Source organism: Pteropus vampyrus, unplaced genomic scaffold, assembly GCF_000151845.1.
Source record: "Pteropus vampyrus isolate Shadow unplaced genomic scaffold, Pvam_2.0 Scaffold164, whole genome shotgun sequence".
NCBI lineage: Eukaryota > Metazoa > Chordata > Mammalia > Chiroptera > Pteropodidae > Pteropus > Pteropus vampyrus.
The window spans coordinates 1812488-1824240 of record NW_011888945.1 but is presented as its reverse complement, the minus strand read 5'-3'; the positions used below and the strand labels follow the sequence as shown (position 1 = coordinate 1824240).

At 36.4% G+C, this 11753-nt stretch overlaps 1 protein-coding gene across 1 annotated transcript in view; it reads right to left on the bottom strand.

Moving 5' to 3' along the window:
* Nucleotides 1-11753, bottom strand: part of ATG2B (autophagy related 2B) — a 58502-nt gene that overhangs the window by 24058 nt on the left and 22691 nt on the right. Inside the window, exons 17-29 of the mRNA XM_023536625.1 lie at nt 11550-11745; nt 11141-11283; nt 8791-8948; nt 8235-8407; nt 7626-7776; nt 6461-6660; nt 6209-6289; nt 4834-4940; nt 4588-4680; nt 3951-4021; nt 3516-3592; nt 3077-3247; nt 1352-1493 (exon numbers count right to left, since the gene is read on the bottom strand). Coding sequence (XP_023392393.1) covers nt 1352-1493; nt 3077-3247; nt 3516-3592; nt 3951-4021; nt 4588-4680; nt 4834-4940; nt 6209-6289; nt 6461-6660; nt 7626-7776; nt 8235-8407; nt 8791-8948; nt 11141-11283; nt 11550-11745 — 1763 coding nt within the window. The remainder of the gene's footprint in view (nt 1-1351; nt 1494-3076; nt 3248-3515; nt 3593-3950; nt 4022-4587; nt 4681-4833; nt 4941-6208; nt 6290-6460; nt 6661-7625; nt 7777-8234; nt 8408-8790; nt 8949-11140; nt 11284-11549; nt 11746-11753) is intronic.

Sequence of the window (11753 nt, the reverse complement as noted above, 5' to 3'; positions counted from 1 at the left end):
ACTGCAGAGGGAAGGGAAACAGGAGACACCCCGCAGGGCTTCATCTAAAAGGACAGGAAATCTCTGCGGACAGAGGGGGTGGCGGAAACAGCTGCCGAGCACGTCTTCAAGTAACTCCCAGCCACAAAAAGACTACTTCTTGGGGTGCTGGATACCCACAAGGGACACCTGTTCTCGGGTAGCTCTCTCAATGTGAAGTCCATAAAAAGTGTGCACGTGCACCAAAATCTCTTTTATACATTTATATTACACACTAGATTCACAAGTCTTTCTCCATTCAGTCATTCAAACCAAACACTGTGATATGGACTGAGAATGCTAAGATGAATAAACTGACATTTTAGCCTCAAGAGGCTCACAGACAAGATTTTAAATACTTCTGTGGCAGCACCTTGACCTTACACATCCTTATAAGTGCCCAGTACCTAGTACAGAATCATGTATATTGAAGCTGCTCAGTAAACAGTTAATATTCTTTCTCATATATGTAGGTTAGCTGCTAACGTTAATTACAAATACTGTGATACATAGGAAGCTGAAGGTTCCCATTTGCTTCTTTAGTTCTAATTTATTCTAAATTAGAATGAAAGCAACATTTAATGTTAAACTTTTATAATACTATAAACTATTTTTTTAAATTAAGACTAACAATATATAGAAATAACTACATTTATCCAATTAGAAAACAAATATTTTTCAGATAGATGCTTCAAGAAATTTAGATGCTTCCACTCGGTTTTCAAGGCTTCCTAACTGTCTGGTTCCTCCCTGCCCATCCAACTTCATAGTCTAATTCTTTTCACCAAAATGGAACTTTGTTCCAGGAACAGCCTGAGCTGCTGGATGATAAAGGCTCAAGCATGCCTTTGTCTCAGCCTCTGCTAATGTTAATGACCGTGCCAAGATTATCTTCTCTCCCCCCTCTCCATACCTAAGTCCACCTTCTAAAGCCAAATCATCTCACTTTCACTAAAGTCTAATGAATCAATTCCAATCCTTTCAGACCAGGAGAGTATGAAACATGTTCTGAAATGTTTTCTATTTTATCGTTTCTGAATCATTTTAAGTACTAGCGTCAGCTTGGTTAGTGCTAGTTTGTTTTACTAAACCATAAGCTACCAGAAAACATAAGCTGCTTTGTCTTCCACTTTCTCTGTGTCCCCACCACACCCTGGCTAGTGTTATTTATCTACCAGACACTCAGTAAACACAAGATGATTGACTAATAAACATCCACCAAAACTCAGGCTTTAATAAGTTACTTATTGAAGACTTTATAAGCACACAAATAATATAAGCTTTGACTACAACAACGTCAGTGCTTCCAGCAAGAAGTCCCGGTCAGTCTCACCATTAGACTGTGGTTTCACAGACGAAGTGGCTTGGTGCACATCAATCTCCTCCATAGCGTCACTCATCAAATCTCGTAAAATTTGTTGATCTGCTTCAGGAAGTACTGGACCTCGTGAGGATGACCGACCACTGGAATCCACCTACAGTTAAAAAAAAAACTAATTACAAATAAATGAAACTGTTCTAAAAGCAAACTCTTTAACATTATTTTGTCCTAGAAATATACTACATTTTATAGAAACACCAGAAAAAGGAACAAATTTATTTTTCTCTGTTCTACCTAGCAGCTGTTACATTTTCATCTTAAGTTTTTAGAATCATCATCACCCAACAACTACTGGCAAATAGAAATAAATGTGTCATCCCCTCAAAACCAGCACAGGAAAGTGGGATCTTGAAGAGGCAATGCATCAGAAGGGAGGGAAAGTGGAAAACACAGCAGGAGAGTTGGGGGAGAGGGGGTCTCGCTCTGTAAAGTCTGATCTGCTCAAATCTGCTGGCTACAACAGCTTTCACACTTTTGAGACAAAGTCACTGCAGGCCCGAGCCTCATTTCTTGGAATGAATAGATACGTTGTAACAGTAGAGGGCGTACACAAAACGAGAAAGCCACCAAACAGTGATTCACGGGGTTCAATTCCAGCACTGAGGCTTAACCATTTTGGTTAATGATCTATGGATTCAGTAAACCCAAATCATGCTTTTTAAATGTGAGCAGGACTCTAAAATGGAAAGATCCAATTTGAAAGAGATAATTTAAAACAACTTTTAATAAACTGGAGAATGTTCCCAAAAAGAGAATAAACAGAAAGGGAGGATGGGTCATAAATCACCTTATCAGTGAGATGGCATCAGCAATAACGAATCAAAAGCAGAAGTGTAATGCAAATGAAGTGTAAGACCATCCTTAAGGAAAGCAATGCAAGGCCAGTCAGACCCGTACTAGAGGCTCCGGAACCTAAGGGCACTGAGAATTCTGTTCACAGAAGAGGTGACGAATAAGAATGAAAACACAATGAAAAAGTAAAAAATGCTAAACAAATGGGACGTTGTTCTATCTGGACATGAGAGACAGCAGAGAGGTGACACTTGGCGACATAAGAAAGCACTGAACCAGGAATCAAAATATCTGGGTTTTGTTGCTGTTTCTGCTACTGAATAGGGCAAACTGCCTAAATTCTCTGGGTTTTAACTTATTCATCTATAAAACAGAGATAATAATCTTTAAGCTCTGTATCACACTGGGTTAAAGAAAATCATATATGAAAATTATACTGAAAACTAGACAGTAGAACAGATAACCAACATGTAGGATAATATTATATAAATAAGTCTTCTGGTAATAATACTAACACCTGCCATCTATCTTCTCTTAGCATTTTACATACAACTTTCATATACCAAGCTCTTACATGACAAATGTTTTCTTTCTTCCCTAAAGAGAGATTAAAATAACTTAAGTCTGGGAAAAAGTATTATGCTGGTGGTTGAGAAGATTAATGTTCCGAAACAACATCGAAGAGTTGAATGATTTTCCAAAGAAGTCCATGGAATCACCTTTCCAGACCCATCGCTCTGAAGGTAAAGCATAGATGGGTGATTTTTCAGTTTCTTTTCTATCTATGGCTGTTGTGAAGACCTCGCTGACATAAACGTGTCACTCATGTGGCAGGAATGGGGTAGGGGAGAAGTTAGTTCTCATGAGTGATGTTGCCGGCTGTACCTTCGTCTTTCTTTCAGGAGCTCCAGGCTTCATCTCTGCCTTGTTAGCTGCATGTAAGTCCCCATAGCTTGCAATGTACTGAATGAGATTCATTAATGCAGCACAAGAGTCTGAGCACGTTCTGATATGGACAATGTCACTGGAACAGTGTAATTCAAAGCGTGAGTCAGTCTGGACAGGACACAGGGAAAAAAGGAAGAAATGTTTTCCAAACAAGAGACAAAAATTTCATTTTGTATAGGTTTATTCTGAATAAAATGTGACAATCTGTCTTGTCATAAAAAATGTGTATTTATAATAACTCAATTTTAAAAGCTTATCTATTTTTGAATAAAATTAGGTAACTGGAAAAATAATATTACAGTAAAGTCAATACTTTTTTAGTCTCTCCTACAAAAAATAAGACAAATAAAAATTTCCATTTATTTTAATAACTTACTTGCTCTCCATCAGAATCAGACTTCACTGCAGTTATAGTTAATTCCAAAAGCCCCATATCCATCACACGAACATAATCTAAAATTTTAAAAAGTAATAAAAATTTATTTTAATGCTTATCCAACCAACACCTAATAAAACTAGCATCTCTTTACAATTCATGGCGGGCATGGCAGGCAGTGCTACAAATATTTATAATGCAACAAAAATATAGCTTTATTCACATAAATCCTACAATTCACTCTAGAAACAAAATTTGTATTATATTAGAGTATAAATAATTTGATGCATTTAAGGACATTAAAACTTCAAACTGATATTTAATAAAATCCTTAATTCACTGGCATTATTCCAGAGTTAAAATGCTTTAAAATATTCACACACACAAAAATAAAAGTGCATTCATCTAGTGCATACTTCCATTTTTAACTCTTACCTCTATTCAAATTTACAGTGACAGTATTACACTTGTCAGACAGATGTAAAGCAGCTTCATCCAAGATTATTCTGAGAGAAAAAGATAAAATCAACATCCAAAAAAAACTAACCTTGAATACATGCCACATGATCACGATATACTTAGTTCTATCATTCTTTGATATATTATCAGTAATATGCGGTTTCTGATTTATAAATGTCATACATTTCTTTGAAACTCACTGTTTATGAGTGTTAGGAATATTAAAATGGTGTTAAAATGAGATTAAATCACCTGCTCAAATTAATTCTAAATTTTTAGCAGTTTTTTTTAATAGATGTCCAAATTCACCAGGTTTAAATTATAAAAATAAAGTGTATCAGGTATTATAGGGAATTTATATATTTTAAAAAGTAAACTAACAGTCTCAAGAATTTCCTCCCTAAAAATGAAATACAATCATGAATAGAAAAGATAAGACAAATTATCTGAGAAAGAAAAACTGAAAACTGAGATAAAGAAACGTGATAATTAGTTTAAAAAAATGTTTGACTTTAACAAAAGATTGAGACTCTAATCAAAGGGTTTTGATAAATGTCAGTCAGTATGTTTTCAACAGTTGCATTTATATACACAATGAAGTTTACAAAGGTACCTGAGAGTAGAAGATGACTTATCCAAGGCAACACTACTTGAAACGCTGAATGTTTCAACAGTGAGAAGAGATCGAATTGGCAAATAAAGAGGCCTAATACCAAAAGAAACAACAGAACATCAGTCTGCTGTAATGACAGAAACATCCTTTAAAGAGCATTCTGAAACTTAACCCTATGTATTTTTTCTAAAACTTAGTACATATTTTAATTAATAAAATTTTATTCTGTTTCATTTGTGAACTGACCTATAATCGAGTGCACAGCTCCAGAGGTGAACATGAAAAGTCGTAAATGAAGCTGGAGGACTGTACCCCAGAACAGGTTCATCAGCAATATTCAAGAAGCATAAAATCTATAATCACAAAAATATAAAATGGCCTGCTTTAGAAGAAAAAAAATGTTGATATGATATCATTAATACCAATGTAAAACAAAATATTTCACAGAAAAAGCAACCATTTATTGGAAAATCATAATGCTAAAAGAAAAAAAAAATCATCGTTTTGAAGGAATACCTTTCAAAAGTATTTGCAAAACTAAAATTTGAAATAAAAAGGCCCATCCAACAACTGTAATGCTATAGAAACCTGAGAAAAATCATCTTACGAAACTAGGTATATATAATACACTTTTACATTATTTTGGTTTTTCGTGATTTTCTTAAAAAAAAAAAAAAAATTTTCCTAAAGACTGCTTAAAACTATCCATCTGGTTTCTATATAATCCATTGTCAGGAGTTCTTTATCCATAATTTATACATAGTTCAGTCTGAAAACCAGTCCCTCTCACCAACATCTATTTTCGCATATTTCTAATCTAAGTAAACAAGGAGATTAGGCTAAAATCTCTCCCTCACAGCCAGTTCAGTGTTCATACTAACCATCTCTCTACCCCTAGTGTACAAAGACATATAGAGATATAGATACAGGTATAAATGTATAGAAAAAAATATTTCCCCATGTTCCTATAGCTAGCTAGGTAAACAGATAAACAAACTATCTCATGTTTCCTGAACACTTTCATGAAAAAAGCCTGAAAACATTTGAGTTTAAAATAATTTGTTATTTCCTAGCACATAGAAAAAGTTCTTCTTTCTAAGGAAAATGAATAAGAATCAGTGCACAAGTTTTTATTCTCACATAAAGAGTTAAATTCTTACCCAAAGTTTCCTCTGAAAAATAACCAACTGTATCTCATTAACCATATACAGTTATTAGACTAGAGATCTAGTACAAAAAATCCTTATAAATGCCTCAAACCATGTTATTGGCCTAGAGATTAATTCTGAAATTATGGCATCTAAAGAATATACAGCTTTCAGTGCACGTCATGTATTACTCCTCTGGACCAGGCGCTCTGCAGGTCCTGGCACAGACCCCCTTCCTCCTCATGACACGAAGGGCAACTCTGTCTTTGTGAAGTTTAGAGTCCAAACCACCAAAGTGAGAAATCCATCCCACTCTGGAGTGGTGATAAGGTCCTAACCTAAAGGAGGTTTATACAGGAGTGTGTGCTTGCTGATAATTCACTGAGCAGAACATTTATGATTTGGGAATTTCTCAGTATGTATATGTCAATATAAAGTAAAACAGATTAGCACATACATAATGGCTCTCTTACCTGCTCATGCCAACTGAGCCCAGAAGGAAGCATTCTGTGCTGGAGAGTGGCTCCTTTCAGTCCCACGGCAATGAGAAATTCCTACACAGAGCAACACAAAGCATTACAGTTGTCACCTACATCCCCCTCTAATTCAGAACTCAACATTTTTCTGGAAAAAAAAAAAAAATGTGTTGCCTTTTGTGCTATCATTTTAGCTAGTAATCAAATCAACGGCAAGTATTTAATGATATACAAGTATAAAACACAAACCTTTGTGTTGGACTCTGATTTATCAGACAATATTTTAACTGCAACAGAAAGCATATTCAAAGTGTCTCCACCAACACCATCAGAAGAAGCTCTACAGAGGCCATCTTCTTCAGAGGAATAAATAGTAGGTTCCAACCAATGTGGGCGGGTTGAACTGGGCAATCGTATTTCTGCAGGAACAATCACTCCATCCACTATACCTACATCCGCAATGGGGTGAAAATATAACAAAACGTTACTCGAAATTAGTTCATAAACTTCTATAACAAAAACAAAAACCTATGTACTTCACTGAACATAACATAACATAACATAATGAACCAACTGGGCATAAACGACCCATACCTCATATCTCTCTATCAACGTTGGGAGGACTGGCAGCACCCAACTTTAAAAAAATTAAGATTTAAAATGTTAGGAAAATTAAATTTAAATAGGAATATCTGATAAACTTCAAGAACGTGCAAGTATCTCTTGTCTATTTAACACAGGGAATATATTCAAAGAATGGTAAATTCTATATCCAATAGGGAATATTGCTTAAGAAAGAATAATGAATGTGAAGTCCCATCAACTGGCCAACAGATAATAAGACATGGTATATCCATAAAATGGAATATAATTTGGCAATAAAAATCAATGAAATACTGATACACTTGAATAAACCTTGAAAACATAATGCCAGTTGCAACAGATCATATATTGTATGATTCAAATAAATGAAACATCGGGAATGCACAAATCCACAGAGACATAAAGTAGATGAGTAGTTGCTTTGGGCCGGGTGGATGAGAAGTCTTTGGAGGTTCTAGCTAAAGGGTACAGAGTTTCTTTTGGGAGAGATGAAAATGTTTTAAAGTTGACTGTGATGATGGTTACACAATTGTGTGAAATACTAAAAACTACTGAAATGTATACTTTAAATGAGTGAGTTGTATTCCATATAATGTATGGTACAATTATAGCTCAGTACAGTTACTATAAAAAAAGAACATACAGTAAACTTCTAATTTACAATATGTATTACTTTGTCAGTGGAATGAGAACACCCCACAGAAAATAATTTCTAATATCAGCGTTCTATTCTCAATAGATTTTCGTTATTAATATTTAAACATGTCTAAACAGAAGTGAATAAAACACGCATATTTAACACTTGTCCTACCTTTGTGGTATAGACTGAAGCTGCTAGAATGAAGGCAGATGTAGTGCTTGTCATCAAAACCTTCATATTTTGTCACGCAGAACAACGAACCACTATTGAACTCTAACCAGAATTCACCATGCTTATTTTCCAACGGATCTCCGTTATCTTGCTATAAAGACCAGACAACAAAGACATTATTTAAATGCAGAAAAGTAAGAATGACCTGGGAGTCTCCTTCTTGATTTGGCTGAGAAGAATCAAGTGGTCTGACTCTTGACCCATCCAACATGGTGGGGTTAAAAACTGAGTAATTAAACGCTCTGTGAGGCCTCTTCTGCCAAATGAATCCCATACTTCACCCTCCTTTGTCACAGACACATTACTAGTCATGGCCTCAAGAGCAGAAGCAGCACATGTTCTCCAAGAGAAGGTATACACGATGTTTGTCTTCTGACTGGCAACAAAAGCTAAGTTTCCACAGTTGCTGTCATCATGGCATGCCTCGGAAAACTGAGCTGCATCAGTCACTGAAATCACCTCAAACCACTAACTGCTGGATGTGTACCCTGCGGTAGATTTAAAATAAGATACACTTGGGAAAAACACTTTGTGTTTGTAAATCCTTACCTTTACATCTGTAAACACTGCCATTAATCCGTGATTAATACTCAGAAGAACTGAGAGAAAACTCTGCGAGTTCTTGTTCTGAGAGTCTAGTTTTTTTTTCCTGCGGGAACGATAGTTGGGATCAACAGTAGAAAAATACTGCAAAGTCTCCTCCTCAGATCCACTTTCCTCATCTATGAGAAATAGATATGCCAATTACATGATTCTGACAGCTTATTAAAATAGCAACTTGAATTTCAGAAGAATATTTTATAACTTGTTTATTTTTACAAAGGATCTGGTGTAACAATAAAAATGGACTTGCTATGTTTTTTCATTTTACCACTGAACTTCAGACAATATATATATATATATATATATATACTACCATTATAAAGATAACATATTTAATAACAATATTCTCGACACACAGAAATGGGAAAATGTTAAAGATATTATAAAATAGTTATAAATGCAAAATGTCATCAAAGAAAGAGTTTTAAATCTATCGATTGAAAAAGCTACTACTTTATTAATAAACCAGGCATTTACATCAGAACAAATTAAAATATATTACCATAGTGAACTGTAGACTTAAATGGACTAAAACTATCTTTGTTGAAGGTATTGATCAGTTGACTGGCTACTGAAAGCCCAACACCGTATGAAATATTTTCAAAAGTCTCTACAGGTGAAGGAGCTGTTGGTTCCCACAGCAGCAAGTCATTAAAGATTCTGAAAAGACAAAGTTTAAAATAAGCGCACGATCCCTAGTTCGACCGGAGGCAAACTAAAGAATATCCCGTTAAAAGTCACATAGGTAATAATTTTTCTAAATGGTAAAATAAAAATTAGGTTCTACAGAAGGTTTTTTATGTTAATTATGTTCATATAATGGTAAAATAGTTGATAGGGCTCTAATGCACGGCAGTGAAAAAGAACTTAGACACTGAATTAGAGTCCTGCCTAGTTTTACCTGCGTTACGTGCACCAAATTACATATACCTAAATGCACTTAAAGGAGAAAGTTAAAAATAAAAACCCATAATGAACAAAAGAAAAGACTGTTCACACGTATGCGCGTGCTCTGCAAACCATAACAGACATGCATTGTGTCGTCAGAGCCCCATCAGTCCTCTGGGGCAGGCGGGGGAGAATCTTTACTCTCATCTCACACTTGAAGAACCTGCCTCATAAAGGTTAAGCGACCTGCCCAAGGTCACAAAACTCATTAGTAGGAGAACTGAGACTAGAGCCCAGATCATGTCCAGTTCCCAATTCAGTTCTTTGCCATTACTCGCTTTCTCCAAAGATGTCTGCTTTTTCTCTCAACAGAAAGCATAGCTTGGTGGGAAGATTGTATGAGATGAAGAATGCATAGGGGACAGACAGAAAATTCTTCTCACCAGCTGAGTAGCCAACTCAATACCGGTGACTAACGGGGTGACAGCTGTCAAGCTAGGCTAACACCACATCCTACTTTTTCACAGAAATATTTGTCTTTCCTCAGATGCCCTTGTGCCCCTCCCCATCCCTTGTTACCCACGCTCTATGTTTTCATGAAAATTCAGACTTTACAATGTCTCAGACGAAGCTTTTTGTTAGATGTGGACCCGGAGCATCGCCTTCACATGTACAGAATTCAATCATAGCACCTACAAACACTCCTTTCGTTTCCTGTTTCCTCTGCCTAGACTGTAGCCCCTGAGAGAGGGGGACCTGGGTCTCAGTCATCTTTATATGTGTCTAGCACAGCGGCTGTCACAATGAGGCACTGAAGGTCTGACGAGGAAAGGACCAGTGGCTTCTGGCATGGAAGGACTGCCAAAAGTGCAGACTCACTGCAAAGCCTAGTGCGAATACCAAGCAAGGTGCCAAGTGGTGACGCGGCCCTGGCCCCTGCCTGCGAGAGGCCACCCGTCTAAGAACTTCCTGGGCCAAATCCTGAGCTTCTGAAGCCCTAGAAAGTATAAACTGGGGCTGTGGCCATACTGTGGCTCTCAGGAGGCTGTAAGCCCCACCCCAAAGGACTCTTTTGGAAGCATTACCAGCTGAAGGACACCAGGGACAAAGGGAGAAATATCTCATCTCAGACAATGACAACTGTGCCCCTAAACTGTGTGATACTCAATTGGCTCACTGCTTCTTTGGCAAATTTATTGAAACAAAAAGAGTTTAAATCCAGATCTCAGTCTAAACTCCAATATAAATAAATAATAAAGGTATAATAAAATACTTTTCTCTGGAAATGTTCTTCTTTTACCTTATTGCCTACAACCATCGTCTTATTTTCATAAGTTAAAGAGAAACTATCACTTAAAATAAAACCTGGAGTTTTATTTTATTTATTTAATTTATGTAACCTATAAATACAGTTCCATATGATTTTACTGTTTTCCTTATTTATATTTTGGTCTAAACACAGTCTTATACCATTAATACTACAAAATACTGGGTGATGCATTTAAAATCAAAGAAAACACAAGATAATTAAGGACACATCACCACGATTCTGTGGCTTTAGGCCTAAAACATAATAAGTGCTCAATAAACATTTGACCTAATAAAACCAATTAGAATTATTTTTATGTTCTAAAGGACTTTTGACATAGAAAAAATTCTCCTGTACATGAGACTAGTTCTAAAAAGAGTGCCCTGTGGTGAGGTGACAGAGGGCAACCAGCCAATGTGAGCGCGAAGGAAATAAATATCTCACACACACGTAACCCAGTTACCAGACACACTGGTTAGGAAACTGCAATGACAATAGCTCATCACAACGGTAATGGTTCTGCAATGACAGCATACGGAGTACACGGAAGCGGTAAATCATCTTGAAGCAAGGAAAGAAAAGGAGGAACGGAGATGGGAAGGCAGTCAGGCAGAAAAGCCCATTCCAAAGATTCAACTAATGTGTTTAAACTCACCTATTATAAAGCTTCTCATAAAAGCTTTTATTAGGTAGTGTCATATGAACATTGGGTAACGTAAGTTCCAGCACATAGTGAGAATTGCTGATTGCTTTATCCTGAAACTCTGTCATTTCTACAGGGTCTCCTGGCATCACCATCTAAAACATAATAGGTTAGCGCAAAAAAAAAAAGCATCATATAACCATTTTATGTTTAAAACAGTAAAGCATCTTATTCTAGGTATGTCGGCAAATAAATAAGCATGTAACTTTTAACCAAGGGAAAAATTAGATGTTCACTGATCTTGGAGTTAAAAACTTAATATAAATAGAATACGAGGTACTTTTTTAAAGGTAAAGAATTGAAACCACTGCTGTGTGACATAGGATAACCCCTGCGCTGCGCGCTCACACCTTCATTTTACCTGTTCGTTCTCAAACATCACTCTGCGGGAGGAGAAGGGAGAGGGGGCGGGTCTCCTCAGGTCGCACACATCTTTCAAGGAGTGAGCACCTCCGTCCTCTTCTTCCTGATAGTGGCCGTCACTCTCCTCTTCTTCCTCGGCTGCTATTCTCTCCAAGATGGAATGCATGGCTGGTGGATTTATTTTCAGTACAATTCTGAAAGC